General features: G+C 40.3%; 3 protein-coding genes across 4 annotated transcripts in view; 1 reads left to right on the top strand and 2 right to left on the bottom strand.

Moving 5' to 3' along the window:
- The window catches only part of psmd1 (proteasome 26S subunit, non-ATPase 1), a 34,192-nt gene extending 18,673 nt beyond the window's left edge, over nucleotides 1–15,519 (bottom strand). The window contains exons 1-16 of one of the 2 annotated variants that reach the window (XM_061683993.1): nucleotides 15,341–15,519; nucleotides 14,663–14,706; nucleotides 14,503–14,576; nucleotides 13,109–13,278; nucleotides 12,777–12,985; nucleotides 12,537–12,680; nucleotides 12,215–12,441; nucleotides 12,017–12,077; nucleotides 11,796–11,924; nucleotides 11,300–11,388; nucleotides 11,106–11,184; nucleotides 8,589–8,762; nucleotides 8,365–8,476; nucleotides 7,901–8,097; nucleotides 7,697–7,792; nucleotides 7,236–7,300 (exon numbers count right to left, since the gene is read on the bottom strand). In XM_061683993.1, coding sequence (XP_061539977.1) covers nucleotides 7,236–7,300; nucleotides 7,697–7,792; nucleotides 7,901–8,097; nucleotides 8,365–8,476; nucleotides 8,589–8,762; nucleotides 11,106–11,184; nucleotides 11,300–11,388; nucleotides 11,796–11,924; nucleotides 12,017–12,077; nucleotides 12,215–12,441; nucleotides 12,537–12,680; nucleotides 12,777–12,985; nucleotides 13,109–13,278; nucleotides 14,503–14,576; nucleotides 14,663–14,706; nucleotides 15,341–15,356 — 1,886 coding nt within the window. In that variant the 5' untranslated portion in view covers nucleotides 15,357–15,519. The remainder of the gene's footprint in view (nucleotides 1–7,235; nucleotides 7,301–7,696; nucleotides 7,793–7,900; nucleotides 8,098–8,364; nucleotides 8,477–8,588; nucleotides 8,763–11,105; nucleotides 11,185–11,299; nucleotides 11,389–11,795; nucleotides 11,925–12,016; nucleotides 12,078–12,214; nucleotides 12,442–12,536; nucleotides 12,681–12,776; nucleotides 12,986–13,108; nucleotides 13,279–14,502; nucleotides 14,577–14,662; nucleotides 14,707–15,340) is intronic. The other variant, XM_061683994.1, reaches the window with a different exon arrangement.
- htr2b (5-hydroxytryptamine (serotonin) receptor 2B, G protein-coupled) lies at nucleotides 1,064–6,029 on the top strand. The gene is made up of 4 exons (XM_061683645.1): nucleotides 1,064–1,276; nucleotides 1,596–2,177; nucleotides 3,362–3,562; nucleotides 4,074–6,029. The coding sequence occupies exons 2-4, from the start codon at nucleotides 1,919–1,921 to the stop codon at nucleotides 5,027–5,029; spliced, it is 1,416 nt and encodes a 471-aa protein (XP_061539629.1). The 5' UTR covers nucleotides 1,064–1,276; nucleotides 1,596–1,918; the 3' UTR covers nucleotides 5,030–6,029.
- Nucleotides 15,520–16,081: 562 nt separating the features above from the next.
- LOC133406477 (uncharacterized) lies at nucleotides 16,082–20,078 on the bottom strand. Its single transcript, XM_061684128.1, has 3 exons — nucleotides 19,333–20,078; nucleotides 17,879–17,992; nucleotides 16,082–16,674 (listed from the first exon to the last, which is right to left on the bottom strand). Exons 1-3 carry the CDS (start codon nucleotides 19,979–19,981, stop codon nucleotides 16,583–16,585), a joined length of 855 nt encoding a protein of 284 aa, XP_061540112.1. The 5' UTR covers nucleotides 19,982–20,078; the 3' UTR covers nucleotides 16,082–16,582.
- Nucleotides 20,079–20,638: the final 560 nt, after the last annotated feature.

The raw sequence follows: 20,638 nt of genomic DNA, 5'->3' as shown, positions 1-20,638 counted from the left end.
TTCTACGTTCTGGATTCAAGAGATCAGCTCAAACACACAAGATGATCAAACTTGAGTCACATGGCGCTCAATGACAGATGTAGATGGGCTTTTGATTTCATTTCGAGAGCTCAAGTATTCTATTCTGGTGGTCAGATGACGTCCTACAATACCACCTGTGATGTCCTCTGAATGTATCATTGGACTGTTTAATTAAGTACTAAATCATTGTGTGCATGTCTCAAATGTATCATGAGGAGTGGCAGGAGCTGATACAGTTGCGGTTTAATCGCCCCTTCTGTCAACATATCCCAGGCCTTTGGAAGGAACGTCATAAAGTAAATGAAAGTGGCAGGAAAATGGATTATCGATGCATTTGTGTCTGAGATAAGATCTTAGTACATGCTTCCTGACTGTGACATGTAATCACCCATATACAGAATGAACACACCTGGACAGTGTTATAGTAAACAAGACACGATATAGGTTGACTTTTACAGGCAAGCTCTGTAACATATACTTATGTGTACTGGCCACCTTGATGTATAACAAAAATATTTTTGCTAAAGTGGATGGAGTGTAGACTACCCTTTATAAGGACATATACGTGAATGCATACAGGTTTACTGGTAACATTTCGTGTGCGGAAAAGAATCATTCACCATCTGGTTCCTGTAAAGTCCAAGGAATGTTAACTTTACATATTTTAATACCACACATCTGCTTTTAAAATTTTACTAAGACTGCAGAGACTTTTGAGGCTTCAAACAAAAGAAAATGTGGGAAAATAGATTTTCAACGTGTAAAATAGAGGTAAAAATTTACAATTCATTAATACTTCACCCCATGCATTGCTAGTGTTTGTGTAACTTTTAATGGAGGAGAGAAGAGAAAATGACAAATCTAAACATTGGGACAACTGGTTGAAGAAAACAACCCCAGGAACCACTGGCACGTGGCCACCATGAAGACATTCATGTTATGCACAGTGTGACTCACCAAGACTGAGGGGAGGGGAAAAGCGGGAGAGAGAGGGGGAGAAACAAGGAGCGATTGCAAGCTCTTTAGAGGCTGGAGAGAGAGAAGGAAAGAAGAAGGCAGAAGCCACAACACCTGAAAGTTCTAAAGCTGTGATCATGGGAGGTGATGCATAGCCCGACATTTTGGACACAAAACCAATCTCCCATCATGGACATGGAGAGAATGGTCTCATGTTCTCACTTGGGAGGGCTACAAATATGACGTTGCTCTGTTCCAAGTCTTTTTGGAAGGACACCTTCCAACTCATTCAGGAGAGGTAAGAAACCTTTGCAAAATTATACAGTATTTACTCTTCTCTGTGTGTTAATGGGTGTTTCGTTTGAGGATCGATCCCTATTTACTGGATGTGTTAAATAATTAAATTAAGTAAATAGAAAATGTTTTTACATTTTGAATGCTTACTAACATTTTCAGAGAGATGTTTCATGCACACAGTTAGTATTTGGTATTGGAAGAAAAGAAAAATCATGCAAGCCATCGTCACCCTTTTTACAACCATATCCCACTGTCATAATTATTGAGCAGAATAAGATAATATATTCCTGTTCCCCTGATGGATCTATTTGCCCTTTCAGGTGGGAAGAGTGGCTAGTATAATCTGCCAGGGAAAACGAGGGAACATGAGGACTCCAGCTGGTGTCTCCCTGTGGAAATACTTCACCTGTATGGATTAACAATACGGGGGCTTTTCCACAATCATCAAGAGGTTGTCAGATTTTTTTTAATGACAATATATTGTCCGAGGGGATGTGGCATCCGGTGAACTGCCCCTGAGCTTTTTTGGCCGACGTACCTGCCCTTCTCTGTGGCTACCAGTGACAATGCTGAACGAGCCTGCAAAACCACAGAGATCAGCGCCCAGACCCACATTAAGACCCGCTGGAAACTTTACAGCACTATGTCCCAGTCAGATGTGGCTCCACTGGCGGTTAACGGCTCACTATCAGAAGCCTCTGGGGTTCAGCTGAAGTGGGCTGCCCTGCTTATTGTTATGGTCATCATTCCCACCATTGGCGGAAACATCTTGGTCATCCTCGCTGTGTCAACTGAGAGGAAACTGCAGAATGCCACCAACTACTTCCTGATGTCCCTTGCTGTGGCTGATTTACTGGTGGGACTCCTGGTGATGCCAATTGCCCTGGTCACTGTTCTCTACAGTAAGTTAAGCATGTCCACTCTTAGCTAAGAAACACAGTTAACCACAAACCCGCGTGTAATAGGCCCTCCAATGAAATCCTAAACAGCACTTGACAAAAGAATTGCAAGACAGCAATTAACAGGACAAAGTTCAGAAATTTGAATTACAGAAGTGCATATTAAATGAAACATGCAACACATACATTTAGATGCTTAGGGTAAGATATTTTTGCTCCTTCAATGCAACTAAAACAATGGCTTCGCTGGCAACTCCTCCTCTTGAATTTAATGTAGATTTTTGCTGTAATCGTCAGACAAATATCGGTACTTTGAGTATCATGCGTCAGACTAAAGTTAAAGGTGTTAAAATATGTACATATACACTACAATTTCTTAAAAATGTATACCACCGATAGTTAAACTCTCGGAATGCTAAAGCTGTCATTTTAGTAAATACAGTTGTATTTGCGTTTAACAAAAAAAAAAAAAAGAAAAGAAAGAAAAAGCCAAGATTCAGTTACATATTTATATATAAGATTTTAGACTCCACTTTCAAGACTGACCAAGTTCCTGGAGATTTATTCACTTGTAGTACAATGTATTTTATCAATCTCACTAGGAAAGTTCAAAGATAAAATATAAACTGGGTGAACAGATACTCTGAAGGATATGAACAAATTAGCTTTGTGCCTGAATTGTGCTCAATATATTGGCTTATTAAAACAAAATCATTCTGAATTCATTAGGTTTGGTCATTAGTCTTGACTCGCGTAGACGGGCAACTTTAAGAACAAATGTTGTATTTAAATAAGGTTTTATTGAAAAGGAGACCAAAATCAAAACCACCATGAAAATAATCCAAGAGTCCCTCTTAAAACTAAAAGGGTGAGGGAATAAAAGTCTAAGTGCCAAACGAATGCCTGGGAGTGAAAATAAACATTACTGTAAGTCCCTAGGACCTCTAGATGAAGGGCTTTTAGCTCCATCAACAGCCTATGAACGCTCCTCTTTCCAGCACAGTCATACCTCACATATAAACAAACACAGATCTTCTTATTGAGTGCCACTTCTAATCATGTGCTGGGTGATACGTCTCTCACTGCAAGACCAGACCACCTTTTCAAACCAAAAATATGCTTTAAAAACAACTACTGTAGGGGGGGAAATGTCAATTGTGACTTGATATTCTCTATTATTTCTATAGATTCTGGGTGGCCCCTTCCAGACTTCATCTGTCCTATTTGGCTCTTTCTGGATGTGCTGTTTTCAACTGCATCCATCATGCACCTGTGCGCCATCTCACTGGATCGCTACATTGCCATCAAGAAACCCATACAGCACAGCCAGTACAAATCCAGAGCCAAGGCCATGGCCAAGATAGCACTGGTGTGGCTTATATCCATTTGTAAGCATATCACTTCACATCTTCTTACACTTTCCCATGTATTTCACTCATCTCTGTAGCAATTTCTTTAAATGAGAATTTCAAACACTGGCATAGCTTTGAAATACATTTCTTGACACAAGAGCCACGGCAGACCTGGTTTATAGGCTCATAAACACAAGCCGGATGGAATAAAAGCAGATACACTATAAACAGTTACATTCTCTGCAGCAGTGGGAGGCACACTGTGTAGGTGAGGTATACCGGGATAGGAAAAACCGAAGTAAAATAAATAAAATCAGACATCAAAGATGTTTCCAAAGATTTCTTATATCGGGTCAATAATGCCAGTTTAATAGAGACTCTTTGGCCACTATGACTGGTGCATGCATCTGAAAGAACAGACTACTTTCACATTTTACTATTTCATGTAAAAAAAAAAAGTGATTTTTTTTTTTTTACTGAAACCCTAAAGTAATTTGGCTAGGGTTCCAGCTAACACTAATAAATATTACTTCTTATTCTTCTCCAGGTATAGCAATCCCTATTCCAATCAAGGGGCTCCAGAACTACCAACCCAGAAACAACATCACCTTCAACAGTAACCACACATGCTTGCTTAAAACGGACACCTTCCGTGAATTCATCATGTTTGGGTCCATGGCAGCATTCTTTGTTCCATTGATCATAATGATGGTGATCTACCTTCTTACTGTCCACGTGCTGCGCAAAAAGGTTTATTTACTCAGGTCAAAGGTGATTCAGCGCTTCAGCTACCTGGCAGTGTCCACAGTATTCCAAAGGGAACATCCTGGGACTGCTAATCAAGTTGACCAGTTTCATGTGCTGGACAGAAGATTTCCAAGGATGCAAGAAAACCCCAATGTAGGCACAGAAAACCCTCCTCGCGTTGATGAAATCCCCTTTCGCAGAATGTCCACCATGGGGAAGAAGTCAATGCAGACTCTAACCAACGAGCAGCGTGCCTCAAAGGTGCTAGGCATAGTCTTCCTCCTTTTTGTGGTCATGTGGTGCCCCTTCTTCATCACTAATGTCACCTCTGTGCTATGTACCAGCTGTGATGTCAACATCATCGCTCGACTGATGGAGATCTTTGTGTGGGTGGGCTACGTGTCATCTGGGATTAACCCGCTGGTTTACACGCTCTTCAACAAGACGTTCAGGGAGGCATTCACACGCTACATTACCTGTAATTATAAGACCTGCACAAGTCATCAGCTGGACAGAAATCCAAAGGCATCAAACACAGATCGGACTCGTACAAGAATTTCATTCAGATCTTCTATGGCCGAAAACTCCAAACTCTTCATGAAGAGGGGTATGAGGAATGGCATTGGGGTAGTGAGCTACCAAAGTCCACTGAGATGCCAACCACCTGCCCAGTCATCTAGCGGTGTTGCGTTAGATACAATGCGCTTTCCTGACAACTACGACGCCAAGCAGGAAGAACATGTAAGCCGTGTATGAAGCTACAACAATCCAATCAACATGAAAGCATCAGCACCAATTTCAAAAGCTGGACTGATTGGATTGTGTTTGGCTACCCCTTTGTGATGTACTTCCCTTTTTAAACTAGACCAATCTACAGGAGTTGACCTCACAATTTTACAATGTTACACGAAAAAGACAAAATGCTAAATAAAGCATTAAGCCATCTGATGCCAAGGCCAATTTTTTTTACATCAGTCTCCCATTTAGGAAAATAGGATACGGTTTCTGATCATTGTTAAAGAAAAACAAACAGCTATTTATTGTAAAAGTCAGCATTTTGTCTTATTAAACAGACCACTTACTACGCGACAAGACCAAATTAACAATGTCAAGTACAGTGGAACCTCAATAAAACAGACAGCTATCGGATAAAACGGACTGCAGAGACTGAACATGTCCAAAAATAGTTTCCATTTGTCACTTAAAATGCCCTTGACAAAATCTGTCAGTTCCAGAATTGGCCGCTGTTGTTTACTGGCACTGTGGCACAATGCAGGCAGAGAATGGGGCTGAGGTTTTTCCGGGTCACAGGTATACAATATGACTAGATCTATTTCCAAAAGATGTACCCTCCATGCCTACGTGGTGGCCATGTTGAATGTGGGGCATTGACGTGGCGGCCATATGATGGTTCTATCTATTGTCTACTATACATAAACTGCTGGCAGAGAGAGCGCAGCATGGCTCTCAGGAATACAAAACAAGTCTTTGGAGTCTGGAACATCCTACTTTTGGCACAGGAACAGTTTTCTTTTGTCAAGCCGTTCATCTTTGGCAATAGATTTGGAACTAGGAAACGCACCAATTCCTCGCGGCTCATGAAAGCGCCTCGTCTATGATGAGGCACTGTACGTCAACAATGTCACCATAACAAACAACACCGGTGTGGTAAGTTTGGATCAAATGTTAAACTTTCAAACATTCTCAAGCTTATTTTATATTTAGTTAGAATAACTTCGTACTGTACTGAGAGAGTTTGGCCACGAAAAAAGACTACAAAACAATAATTTTGTACTGTACAGTAATATGGGGGCTTACGGCCTCAAAAAAAGAACAAAAAAGTCCTTTATTGTAACGGACAATCGGCTATATCGGATGACACCCTGCCCCTATCAGTCCGTTCAATTGAGGTTCCACTGAATTTAAAATTACAATGTCAAGAAGCACTTGAGATAAAAAGATAACATTAAATTCTTAATGAGGGATTGTAAATTGTCATTATTGGACCTATCATCCTTCTGTTTACGTTCTCCCAACTGTACAGAAAATGCACTTAATTTGGGCTATAAATGTGTGATAAAACCATCTCAGAACACATGTAGATTCACCTTTTCCAATATACATCTCTAGAAATTAGGATTTTTTTTTTTTTTTTTTACTGCCTGTGCCTGAAATGTAGGCTAGTGACATGCTCAAATGGTTTCTGTATAAAATGATTCTAAATAAGGAAATACATCAATAAGAACCTAAACATGCTTAATAAAATATGTTGCTGAACTCAAGTGTGGCTTCTCTCAGAAACATTTATTTTCTTTGACTGGTGATGTCCAGAGTTTATACTTAATGCTAATAAATTCTTTGCACAACACGGCCCAAGAAGACCTGTGGGACAGAAGGCCCAATTGGGTCTTTGCACGTCATCTTCAGCTCGGTCTGTTCCGGTTTAAAAAAATGGCTATATTGAAATGCTACATGCCATGTTTACATAACTTGCACAAACTAACCATCACAGATGTACATTGCCTTAAGGCAAAGCAAAGCACATTTCATACCCAAGGAAACTCAATGTGCTTTACATGATTAAAAGTGTTAAAGAAAATAGCTTATAAACAATTAAAACAAAGAGAAAAATAAAAATACAATAAAAACCGCACACAGTGCAAGAAAGACAATTTAAAAGTGGAAATGCCATGTTTGCTTTGAACTCCAGTGTCCTCCTCTATCAGACCTGAGGCTGTAGATCTCAGAGCCTTACTGGGTTTATATTCCATTCTTTCATGTATTCAGGACATAAACCATTTAGTGATTTCATCAACATAATAGCAAAAGAATCTCTATAAATATCAATGACAAAAATGTGCAATAAATAACAGACATGACCGATGAAATGTAAACAGAGGGGGCACTGGTGGGTGGGATTGAATTGTAAAGATGTTAGAGATTAATTTCTTCTGGTCCATACCTGAACAGGATGAACCCAATGGACTCAACAGCTGCTCTCCTGACGTCATCGTTTACATCACTCACCTTAAGATAAAGGAAGCAGTCATTTCAGTAATGCAAATACAGCAGCTCTTCAAACCCTGCAAATAATCCTCGTGTAGGCACTTCCTTCAAAGCTAATATGATACGCAATTTCTATTGATACTATTAATGTAGACAGTGCCATCCAGAGGACAAAGTCCTCATACATACCATAATGTGCTGCATTTATTTGAAACTACACTCTACCCCTGATGGGACAAGCTGAAAGCTGCAACTAATCTTGCAATTGTTGCAATGTAAAAATCAAGTGTTACAAAATTTAATCCAATCAATAATCAGTCATTTATATTATAAGGTCAGACACTTCTATGTCTCTGGCATTTGCGTCAGTCTGCGTAGTTAGTCAAGGTTTGTGAAGTGGACCAAACAAACACTTACAGCAACGTGTAGCAGGCGTCGGATGGCCTTGTTGTTCCCAGAGCCGCAGTAGGCCATGCCTACGGTGTACATACCGGACCTCCGCAGGATGGGGTCCTAAAATTTAGAAAGGGAAAGCAGTGCTCTCAGAATGGTAGTCTGAATTTGCAGCTGTAATTTGATGCTCTTACAATGTTTCAACAAGTACCCCCGTATAAGCTTTACCTTGTCTCTGCAGAGACTCTCAATGAGGGCATCGGCCTCCTCCATGCGTCCATACATGACCAGAGCGATTCCCACTGCCAGGCCACGCAAGATTTTCTCATGCTGGGTCTCCTGCGCGTAGCCCACCATGTCCTCAATGGCCTGAGCTGACTTGGAGCCCAACATGACGAGACCCAGGGCCAGGCCAGCAGCCTCACCTGGAAGGACATAAATGATAAAATAACTCTTGGCTGGCATGTATTTTTGGGTAGGACCTTACAGTAAATCACACCCTATGCATGACCTCACACTGAATAATTTTAAGACTGTTTTGAATACGGTATATAATAAAAGTGTGACCTAATTGTGTGTCATTTGATCACAATAGGCCTGAAGCTTGTCACAGAGGAAAGACAAACAATTGAAGGCCTGAAGCTTGTCGCAGTTTTTTTTCAAAACATGAAACTCGAGTTGGTTCCACATACCAGTGACAGCATCATCCTGATAGAGATTGGATTTGAGGAGGTCGTACACATCCTGTCTAGCGGTTCCAAGTGCAGCCAGACCGAGACCGAGAGCTCCCCCATGACGAACAATCTGCTCAAACGGCAGATGAAGCACAGCGTCGGGAAGGAAGCACAATAAGGTCACCTCAAGCATGAGTTACATATCAGGATTTGAATGTTCAAGGGTTTAGACGCTAACTTACATCATTGCTGGCATTTTTTAGTTGACTGAGCAGGTAGTCAATAATATCTCCGCCATGATTGGCATGGATGAGACCCAGAGCATACAGTCCTCCTCCCTCCTGGTATGCAGAGCCAGGGGAGGTGTCCTTTGGCAGGTATGTGGCCATTAACTGAAGGGCCTCTTTTTCATGCCCCTATGGAAGAAATGACAACAAGAATTTAACAAAAAGCACCACTTGGGATGTCCCGATCACATTTTTTTTTTTTGCACCAGAGTCTTTGATTTTCAGGATCTGCCTATAACGAGTCCTGACCTGATACTGCGACGATGCATTAAAAAAAAAAAAAAAGTGCACATACGAATCTTCTCAAATTAATATACATACATATACATTTTATGATAAAGTACAAATTGAACTACTCTGTACAACTCAGGTAACTTAATTCTAATAAAGAACAAAAAAACAGGAATGAGTTACTAACATAATAACAAATACATAAACTACAGCCACATGACATTTATACTAATAGAATGTTCACATTAATCAAATTACAGATTAATCTGCAGGAGTTTTAAGAATACTTTCATGTAATTATATGGTGCATTCATACATTTTATTTCCTGGAGACGCAAATAGCACGAATTTGGTGGAATGGCCCATATAAGCTTTAACATGGTATGGGCGGTTGCTCTGTTTGAGAGCATAGTAAACAATACATTTACATCATGCAGCTATGTAGTTGGTGGTTCTTCTACAAACGACACTATTTATTTATGACCTCGTTAAGTGCAACTGGTGCGCAAAAAGCTTTCTTGTCACAAAATAATTCACACTTTTTAAACTTTTATTTGAAGTTAAGTCGTTTGAATGCGTCAAAATTGTTTACCTGTCTGTCGTTCCCTCAACTCTTTGACGATCCAGTTCAGCGAAGCGGCTTTATACATATCAGGCTTTGCACTTATTTTCGAAGTATCTTTCGGCTCGCTCTGAGTGGCGTGTCAGCAAAATGTTTTTACACCGTTTTTTGTTATCTGAAAGCCTGTACAAGTTTAGGGGACAAAGACGTCGCTCCTTCTATGAGCTGTGGTTTTAGAGGGGCAATAGACTCAGCACAAGACTGTGTGCGCGCGCACACGCACGCACACGCATTCCATGTTACAGGCACTCTTTACTACTAAAATTCCCCCGAAAAGGTACATTATGTAATATACAGTGGATAAGGAAAATATTCAGACCCCCTTCAATTTTTCACTATTTGTTATATTGCAGCCATTTGCTAAAATCATTTAAGTTAATTTTTTCCCCCCTCAACGTACACACAGCACCACATATCGACAGAAAAAAATTGTATTGTTGAATATTTTGCAGATTTATTAAAAAAGAAAAACTGAAATATCACACAGCCATAAGTATTCAGACCCTTTGCTCTATATTTAGTAGAAGCACAATTTTGAGCTAATAGTCACAAGTCTTTTTGGGAATGATGCAACAAGTTTTTCACACCTGGATTTGGGGATCCTCTGCCATTCCTCCTTGCAGATCCTCTACAGTTCTGTCAGGTTGGATGTGAACGTTGGTGGACAACCATTTTCAGGTCTCTCCAGAAATGCTCAATTGGGTTTAAGTCAGGGCTGTGGCTGGGCCATTAAAGAACAGTCACCGAGTTGTTCTGAAGATACTCCTTCGGTATTTTATCTGTGTGCTTGAGGTCATTGTCTTCATGGAAGGTGAACCTTCGGGCCAATCTGAGGCCCTGCGCACTCTGGAGAAGGTTTTCGTCCAGGATATCCCTGTACTTGGCCGAATCTGTGCCTTGCCACAAGTCTGTCTCTGAGCTCTTCAGGCAGTTCCTTTGACCTCATGATTCTCATTTGCTCTGCCATGCACTGTGAGGTCTTATATAGACAGGTGTGTGGCTTTCCTAATTAAGTCCAATCAGCATAATCAAACACAGCTGGACTCCAATAAAGGTGTAGAACCATCTCAAGGACAATCAGAAGAAATGGACAGCACCTGAGTTAAATATGAGTGTTACAACAAAGGGTCTGAATACTTATGGCTGTGTGATATTTCAGTTTTTCTTTTTTAATAAATCTGCAAAAATTTCAACAATTCAGTTTTCTTTCTGTCAAAATGGGGTGCTGAGTGTACATTAATGAGGGGGGAAAAATTAACATGAACAAATGCCTGCAATATAACAAGAGTGAAAAACTAAGCTATAATGATTGCTTTTGGCAATATCTTTGTGGCTCTGGATTATTTTGCCACTTTGTAACCTTTAAAATGTAAAAAAAATAAAATAAATAAAAAAAAATAAAAAATAATAAAAAAAAAGAAAACCAATCTTTTTCACCCCATCTTGATCAGCTGAAAATCACACGATCGACCCCTGATTTTCGATCACGTGATCAGATAGGGACATCCCTAAGCACCACTATAGACTTCAATTATTTTTTTTTTACCGATATTAAATATTAAACTGTGCAAAATATATATTTTTTTGTGTTTCTATTGATTACTGTCACAATGACAGACCTTGTGAATGACACCAAGGCTGGCCGTTGCTGTGAATTTTGCCCAGTTGGTGGCTCTTGCAAGCCATTCAAGGTTTTCTCTGTAGAAAAAAAAAGAAAAAAAGAAGAAAAAAAAAAAGAATATTAGCTGGAAACATGAATAATTGTGAATATATTTCTCTTTGTAACTTTTTTCTCCTTTAATACAATACTTACCTGAGGAACTGGTCACTTGTGGTGCCAGTGTGCATGAAAGAGTTGGCTATGACGGTGGCCGTGTGGCACACTGAATTTCGGACCGCATCCTGAAATGAGACAGGAGAACTGGGATTAGAATTGCATACAAAAACGATTAAGCATATGACCAAATCCACATGAACGCAGGCATTTATATATGGCCTTTTTGTTCGCACACAGTGTGTTTTAGGGCACTGAAAATTGTACTTCTGGAGATATTCAAATGTTTGTGGGACTTTGTGGCCAATTTCACACTGCTATCTCATTTCAAAATCTTTTCATGGCAAATATTATTTACTTTATTTATTATAACAAAACATTTCCAAGCGCGTCATGCGCTCACATTAAGCTTTCATTTTGTGCAATGACATACTTGTACAATTGCATTCATCAGAGAGGCGAAAGTATGCATTTATTCTTTTGAGCTATCCATGTACTAATTTGTCTCCTTTCATTGGCGCTCCGTACACATTACCTTTGTGTTTTTGAGGATCATAAGATCAGTGTTGTTGTTTCGAATTAGGAACTGTAAGTGCAACTCGATGGCCATCTCCCCACTGAGGATTTTGATCATCTTGGCGTTCTGATCTTTGGGCTCTTCCTTCTAGGAATGTAATGAGATGCAAGATAATGACTTCAGGGCCAACTTGAGGTTTCTCTCCAGAGAAACACAACAAAAGCTACAGTAGTCTTTACCGTCTCTGTTTGCTTTCCTGCGGGGGAGCTGCCAGCTTTGTCATCAGTCTCCATTGCATCACTGGGAAAAGAAAATGGTTAATATACACAGCTGACTAAACAAGGTGAATTTTTTAAAAATTATTATTATTATAAGCCATAGGCTAGGAGACTCGTTCACATTTATTCAAACTATGTTTTATTTAACTTTATGCCCACCTGTCTTTATCTGTAGTGGAGACAGTGCCTGTATTAGTCGAACCAGGAACTGCTGGGATGGGTGTTCCGACTGTTCGCAAGTTCTGAATGACAGAGGAGAGGAACTGCTGGCTGGCGCTCTCATACAGGTCAAAGCAGATCTGGTAGGCCATTAACAGGTTGTCTTCCTTCACCAACTTTTCCAAGATGTCACTGACAGCTTGAGGATCATCCAGGAATATCAGGCACTATAATAGTAGTAGGAGGACAAAATGAAATAGAGCTGATCCAGTTGCAGCACATTAATGTAGGACTGACTCTTAAAGAGAATTTCTGTGGTTACCTGGCAGACATTGATGAAATCAGGCTTCTCTAGGTTCATATAGAGCTTGACCAGAACCCGCAGCACCTCATTGCGGAACTTTTTGTTCTGCATGAGGGACATGCACACCTTCAGACTGTAGGCAAGTAGCCCACTGACATCATTCTGCATAGGAGGAAAGGGCAGAAAACAAAATGCATAGAGCAGCCACTAACACAAATTATATCTCTCATAAAAGCTGCAAAGGATAAGAAGCGTTACCGATTCTAAGATGGTCTTCTCAAACATGTCAAGACGGCGAGTTTCCAGGGCAATGCCGATGGCCTGCTTATACTTGTGGTCGTTGAGGCACCGCAGGAACATCTTGTTGACAATACCCTCAAGGCGGGGGTCGATACCTTTCTTCTCTTCATCTTCTGGCAGCTCAGCGTTTTCCACACGCAGCTTGGTGTAATGATCGATACATTTGGCTAACAGAAGACATGAAAGTGGATCATGAGCGAATCCACCTTCCCTTCTCTGGTAGAGCCAGCCAACCACCACCATTATCACATCTTAATAATATGAGATAGTGATTGTCTTTCATCACTCACCAATGATTGTCTCCACATATTCAGAGTCATCAGTGACATTGAAAAGATCTCCAGCACCAAGTGCGTAGTTTAGAGACTCCTCAAAAGCTCCAAGATGATAGAAGACCTTTGAAGCTACCAGAGCGGCAAATTCTCTGTTTCGGAACGTCTCATCTTCATATAAGACCTCGCTACACGTGTTAGACACAGATGAGGAAAAAAAGAAACAGGATTATAGAAGCTTACTGGTTTACTCTGAACGCTGTTGTGTACTTTTTTTTTAACTTGGGGTACATACACATTTACATGACATCAATATAGTAAGTTTTATATTCTCAGAGAAAAAAATAAGTGACAATGCCTTTATATGTATGGGAGGCCAATAGTAAACACTATTCAAATGCACATCAAGTGCTTGTGAATGCAGGTCTTAATCAGAACAATATTTGAATACCCTTCCTCAGCATTTGTAATATTCATAATGTAGATGCGTCCTAAAAGTACACTTTGCTGGAGAAGTATTCCAAGTGCAAACATTACTACAGCACAGAGTTCTGACACTGTTTTCCAAGTACTCGCAACTGCCTACAATGGGCCCCCATCACGTGCACATCCATTTTCATTACCATTTTCAGCCTTTCCATGATATGATTTTGGTCACTGATGGTGTAGTGGTACACTCGCCTGACTTTGGTGCAGGCAGCGTGGGTTCAGTTCCCACTCAGTGACGGTGTGAATGTGAGTGCGAATGGTTGTCCGTGTCTATATGTGCCCTGCGATTGACTGGCGACCAGTTCAGGGTGTAGTCCGCCTTTTGCCTGAAGTCAGCTGGGATAGGCTCCAGCGCCCTGCAACCCCATCCAGGATAAGTGGTGTTGAAAATGGATGGATGGATGGATGGATGATATGATTTTCAAATACCTCCAGTTTAAAGAACATAATAGGAGTTCTTCTGTTTATGATGGTCCCAAAATACAACATTTCATTGTTACAAATGGTGCACCAACATACTTACTGTTGGTCATTTGTTTGTTTGATCGTTCTAGCTGGGAAGTTATTTTCTTACTAATGACGACTGTAATTATGAATTTACTACTGCGTTAGCATAGGATGCTTTTATCGCTGCGTCAGGAACAGAACTACACCAATGACTCCCTGGAATTCTCTGTCTATAAGAATTTGGTACAGAAGAAATACTTCCAACACAAATATTTACTGCAATTATGGCTTTAATACTCAGTTAGCATTAGATAGTCACATACAACGGCACATTCTTGCATAGGGTTATGTCACCACCGTAGGAATGGAACTCTCGTTTACTCTCGTAAGCTGAGGATCCCCTGTATTTTGTTGCAGAGTTACTCCCAAAACCCAAAGATGCTACGTCAGAAATGTTTTAAAAAAGTGTCACTTACATTTTGTCAACAGATCCTGATATTTCGGCCCAGAAGTCATTGACGAGGTAGTCAAGCTTCTGCAGTGCAAAAACCTGCAAATAGAATTGAAACCCATTTTAAAAAGGACTGTTTATTTGAAGGCAACAGCAGCTCAGAATTGGGCTGTGAGGTCTCCTACCTTGAGCTGGGGTTCCTCCTCATCAAGGAGGGAAATAATTCCAGCTGCAGGAAAAAAGGACAGTATGTTTATCTCCACACTTTGAGTTCATATGCGTTACTATACATGTTTTTGGGTTCGCTTGCTTATTGTCACTAGCATTTGTGTTTTTCTATATATTAATCGGCTCTCACACTATAGAAACCCAACACACGAGCTGTATCAAGAATGTAATACATTTTTAGATGCTCAATTTGAATATTCACAGTCATCAGGGAATTTATTTGAAAACATTTATTTTTATGCGGGGTATATACGAAGTGATGTGGAACTTTAAAATTTGATACTGAGAAAGGCAAGTGATATGTCGTTTTCTAAATAATCAGATGAGTTTGATACCAATGTTTAAATGGCTAACATTCGTAAAATAAAATCTGTACGATCCGTAATTAAGGAGTAGTAAGAAGAAATTCCTCCATACTGCATTTCCAACACGTAGCGCTACATTTAAAGTCACATTTTGTCACTTCATGGCAACGTATGTGTGTAAACTAGTGACAAATCTAAGATTTTGGAAGAGCTCTTGTAGGTTAGATGCTAACTGACAGCATCCAGTGATCTGTGTGACTCAGCTAAATCAATGGAAGCTAGCTAAACTCGAGCTAAGCTAGCAAACTGATATCAGTTCTTACAACTCACCGGCAGATGTTATCATGGTTGGGCTGTAGTCCCACCTCTGTCCCGAGTTAAGGGTTCCACAACGCAGTTACGTGTGGATTTTTAATGAATTACCTAAATTCAACTATGAGGAGCTGCAAAACAGTGCAAAGCGACGGAGCCACTGAGAAATTCTTTGACAAAAGCCGGAGGTCCCCGACACTAGGACCTCCAATTTTGCTGCCCTCATTGTAGCCTGACCAAAAACACAATTTAAAATCAATGTGTAAAATCTGGGCTGCTTTTCAAAACAATACTCACCAATAAAATAAGCTCAAATAAATCATATTAACAGAGAGGGGAATGAAAAATGAAAATATCTAAGGAGACAGGCTTTTCCACAAACGCATTTTTGTGAATCACTTCCTTCCTACCTTTCCACATGGGCATCCTCAGGGGTTGTTTATGCTAAAATAAATCAAAACGTTCCATAAATATAAAGGAAAGTAGATAATACAAATTTGAATTAATTAATTGAATACATAACTGATCGCGCCCACCACCTCTTCGATGGGTGACTTTGACATTTTAAAGCTTATTTCATTACGGGGTTTTAAATAATGTAAACATATATAACCCATTAAATAACAAATTGCATTTCATTGATTAAAGAAGTAATCCAAATAAATAATTACAAACGTTACAATAACTTTCAAATAAAAAATATGCTATAAAATAAAATATGAACTATATGAATAGGTCATGAAATAAAGAGAAAGTTAATTCACCATTTATTTAACATTTTAATATACTTAATTTTAATTTATTGGGGGGGGGGGTAGAATGTATTTTGACAACAGACCCAAAATTGTGAGCTTTTTTTAATTTACACATCATGAACAATCCATAAGCCTCATAAATACAAACAACCAAGCTAATTTGTTTACTACTACAGTTGTCAGAAGCATAAATCTAAGGCAGAATATAATGTTGACAACAACAACAAAAAATAGGCCAAATAACTTTAACCCAAAATACAGAATGCATAAGTTACAGTCGTTTCGTTCTACTGTTTATAATGTGTGCAATAACTGATTGTACTTCTTCAATAGTGTGTCATGATAAGGCAAGTCTGTATTATTGTGTTTTGTCTGGCTCAGCATTGAGAAACATGGAGCAGCAGGAATTGACATCCGTGACAACCCAAATGCTTTTGACACCAGCTTTTTCCCTTCGGAGTCACAACATTATTGTCCACGGTGATGGGCTCTTGGTCACATGACATCAGGCGTCTGCTCCAACTGATTCCTCGTTAGGCCCAGCGGACATGGAATTGTTTTTCAAAGGGATGCTCTCCTCTATGCTTCCAGAGTCACCTTAAAAGAAAAAGGTGATTGTGGTTATCTTATTGAAATAAATTGAAAGGCTATTAAACCGTTTCAGTCTCCCCCCAAAAAAGAACAAACATTTATGTAATGTGTTCTTTTAGTAGGAAAAATAGCCGTCTATAATATTGTGCTTTATAGAGACATATAGCAACAACATAAGAAAACAGAATGCAAAGAATTAAACACGAAGCACATCATGATTAATTCTTTGCGGCTCATCCTGGTGTGGGCACTATAATACAGTCATGCAGACAACCAAAGAAGAATTTCACAACTACATTGACTTAGTAAACTGCAGTAATATTAGTCATTTTCCACAAACGATAATGAATACATGCCTGTGAATAATGTTATATTATCGGTGTACAGTACATGTGATGCTCCACCGTTTGTGTTCATTTATCCATTGCTTAAAGCCTTGTAAAACTGCCACATAGATGATATTTGTTAACCTGTCTATGGCCTTTCCTATTATGCATTAGCATTAAGCTTTCTACTATAAGGCAAAGTTATATAATTTAGTTGTACACAACATGTAATTATTTTTGTTTTATGCTTAGTTTGACAGTAAACCTAATCTGGGAGTGGCATTTTTTTCCCCTTAAGAATTGTTTATTGTCTGCCAAAAGTTGAATTGACTGCAACCATACAGTGTTCGTCCGATCTGACATTATTGCTATTTACTGTGTGTGTATATATATATATATATATATATACACATACATATATATATTATTGCTAATGCAAGGCAAAAATCTCTTCTAAAATGAATTTCTTTTCTTTTAATCTTTGATTTTAAGCAGTTTTGTTGTGTTACATTGGTCTTATCTCATTATTGTTCTTATTTATTTGCCACGTCTTTTACAATATTGTGTCATTTTATTCAGTGTTTGTCTGTCGAGGCTGAATGTGGATTTGGACCTGGGAGCTGTAAACAAATTGCCGGCACAGGAATCAATAAAGTTGTCTGAATGTGAATTCAAAAACCTGTGAAATAAATGCATACATAATATGTCTCCTTGAACACAGGGGCACATTCCATGGAAAGTGTGCTGTCTTAACTGGGTGTTGACTGCTTTTCAACTGGAATAAATTTAGAAGTGAAAGTGTGGGAGAGATTGAATGGATAATGGTTTTGAAACAGATGGTGTGGGAGTGTTCAGGTCAGTCCTGTTAATGACAAATTGCTAACCTCTTTGCTTGCTGGTTGGAGGACTGTTGGCTGCTCCTCTGGATCCTCCTCGATGAGGCCTGAACAAACACTGGAATGGCCACAAAAGCGGGTTCCCGCTATCCCTGGTGATATCTGGAAGGCAATAATGGGCATTTAAAAATTTGGCAGCTTATCGTAAGTGCTTTAATATCCCATGAATGCTCCTTTTGTTCTTGGACCTTTTCAGTCATCATCAAGAGAAGTATTAGTCTTGTGAATGTCATGCTTTGACCTACTTTCATTTAGGTCTGCCCGGTGTTTGCACTCATTAGGGAATTTATGGCTGATGGCCCTTTACTTTAATCAACATAATCACCCACAAGACATGTTCCGAAAGCGGTTATCATAGGGGGAAAATGTGTATTGTCTTGTTGCAATGGGCGGTCAAAGCTTCATGTTGTCCTTCAGGTTAAAGACCCTAAAGTTTAAAACAAACATGTTGTGTTCAAAGCAGATAGTAGAAACACAGTTTATACGTGTTCACGTTTCACAATCTGACTTTAGCGCTACGCAAACTGCAGAAGACAGCCGCAGTGTATGCAATGAGACATCTTCTGGATTTCCTCCAAAGTACACTAAATGTTTCCTTTAAAAGTGTATCGTAGTGAGCAGTGGCGTCACTAAACCTAACGCCCCCCCACAAATTATTTGGTATAACTGACTATGGCTAAATTTGAATTGTCTTAACCCCCTTAAAACTGATCTCCAGCACCCTTAAAAAAAGTGGTTTATCCAAAATGCCTGCCCGGTCGACCGACGAAAATTAACATTCACTATAAGAGTACACCGGCAATGCAATACCCCTTTTCATGCTTGGAATTTCTCATCTGCACCCCACCCCACCCCCACACCCTAACCCCAGCAGGGGATTATTTGGGAATGTTGAGACCGTAGATGTATGTATGTAAATGTATGTCATTTCAATACCATTGAATCGCGGAGTTAAGATTAACTGCTAAGGAGAACTGAGGTCTTGGTATCAGAAAATCTAATGTGGGATATTAAAACACTGGTGTCAAACTCAAGGCTCGGGGGCCAGATGCAGCCTGCCACATTATTTAATGTGGGCCACTAAAAGAAAATTCAATGCATCTACTTCATGTTTCTTGCTAAATGAACTAGTTCTTTTGATTTTGGCAGAAGATTTGTGCTCAAGTTGCATTTTCCTTCACTTTAACCGATTTTACAATCATGCATTTTCAACAAATCCCCTCTTAATAGAAATTGGACAATATTTGCTTGCCACTATTTTTCATGTCAAATTCAATTTGTTGTTAAAACTATACATATTAACAATCAAATGCATGGGTAATTGCGTATATGTAATATGATGAGTTGCACGATGATACATTTATTTTCGCAGTTTGACACCCCTGATCCGTGCTTGATAAGGATTGGAGAAGCGAGTGTTTGATGCTTGCTGTGGTGCACACCTGCTGTTTGGGCACACGCTATGACCTTGCAGACGTTCTTCTTGATGTCGAGCACGCCGCTCGGCGTGCCGGGCACGAACGAGCCCACCCATATAGTGTCCGCTGGATGTTGCGGGAACACCTTGTGGAGGAGCGTCTCCAGGCGCTGCTCGCACCAGCGGCTCTCACCGTCGCGCTCCCCGGCGGTGATGCGCACTAATCCGATCAAGGCCGGCACGGCGCCGCTGGCTCGTTTGGTGCGCGCCTGGACGTCCTTGAGGACCTCCTTCAAGCACACTTCGCTGCTGATGAAAGTCTGCCTGAAGAGGAACACGATGGCGGGGCAGTCGATGGTCCTCCGGCGGCTGGAGCTGCTCACCTGCTGGGTCACTGTCCTGTGAGCGCCACTCTGGCGGGCTCCTGAGTCCAAATCGTCCGGCTTCCCCGGTAGAGGTTTATCGTCACTTTTAGCGCAGACGAGGCTCTGACCGCCCGCAGCGACACTGGAAATGGGCCGACGGTCGCCGAACAAATCGCCGATGAACTCCCGCAGCACGTCGGCGTCGCTCTGGCTCGCGTCCTTACTTTCGCCCGCATCGCTCACCAAATAGATCCTCTCTTTGCCTCCAATCGAGGCGAGCGTCTTCTCAAAGTCGCCCTCCTCCGACATAGCTGCCTGCGTGCTTTTGTTGACGGCAACTTGTCAAAGCAGACTCGAGGACAAAGCGGTGAGTGCCACCTCCATGCCAGGCAGACAGCCAGTGCCTGCCGACACGTTCGCACGGTTGTCAGTTACACGCGCGGCGGGCGTGGCTAAGGAGCGGAACCCGGAAGCTCAACGCCTATTTCTATTGGCTACTTCTCTTGGTAGGTGTGGCCTAATCGAAGGCTCCGAAATCATTTCTCGACACATTGAGATAAACTCAGCCTTGACATCTGAATCGTACGGTGACATTCCGCCATATAGGATGTGGAAAAGTGGAGCACTCTGTGGAGAGGCCTCATTCATCTGCTGCTTGAGATGTACCAATTGTTTTACAGTCCAAACCAGATCTCATTGCATTAAGACTGAATAAAATTTTTTGGAATGTACTTGACCATTATAACCTCATTTTGCAAATATAATATTCTTTTTTTGACTAATACTGTACCTATCAAAGTAGTCTTTCCTATTATATACCTTTAAAAAATATATATTTTTATTAAAAGGATTAACAAAGCAGTGCGAAGCAGCTGTGATTAGGGAGCGGTTTCTCTGCTTGTCTTCAGCAATTGCTGTTGGTAGTAGTCTAAATATAAAATGAAGACTCAATCATTGATTTCAATC

Source organism: Phycodurus eques, chromosome 8 (genome assembly GCF_024500275.1).
Source record: "Phycodurus eques isolate BA_2022a chromosome 8, UOR_Pequ_1.1, whole genome shotgun sequence".
Lineage (NCBI taxonomy): Eukaryota > Metazoa > Chordata > Actinopteri > Syngnathiformes > Syngnathidae > Phycodurus > Phycodurus eques.
This window is presented reverse-complemented; position numbering and strand designations above follow the sequence as displayed.

Coding starts and splice junctions, on each gene's coding strand:
- htr2b (XM_061683645.1), top strand. CDS start 1,919: ATGTCCCAGTCAGATGTGGCTCCACTGGCGGTTAACGGCTCACTATCA. Junction 2,178..3,361: donor CCTGGTCACTGTTCTCTACA/GTAAGTTAAGCA, acceptor TTATTTCTATAG/ATTCTGGGTGGCCCCTTCCA. Junction 3,563..4,073: donor GGTGTGGCTTATATCCATTT/GTAAGCATATCA, acceptor ATTCTTCTCCAG/GTATAGCAATCCCTATTCCA.
- LOC133406477 (XM_061684128.1), bottom strand. CDS start 19,981: ATGTCGGAGGAGGGCGACTTTGAGAAGACGCTCGCCTCGATTGGAGGC. Junction 17,993..19,332: donor AGCGTGTGCCCAAACAGCAG/GTGTGCACCACA, acceptor ATTGCCTTCCAG/ATATCACCAGGGATAGCGGG. Junction 16,675..17,878: donor TCCAACCAGCAAGCAAAGAG/GTTAGCAATTTG, acceptor TTTTCTTTTAAG/GTGACTCTGGAAGCATAGAG.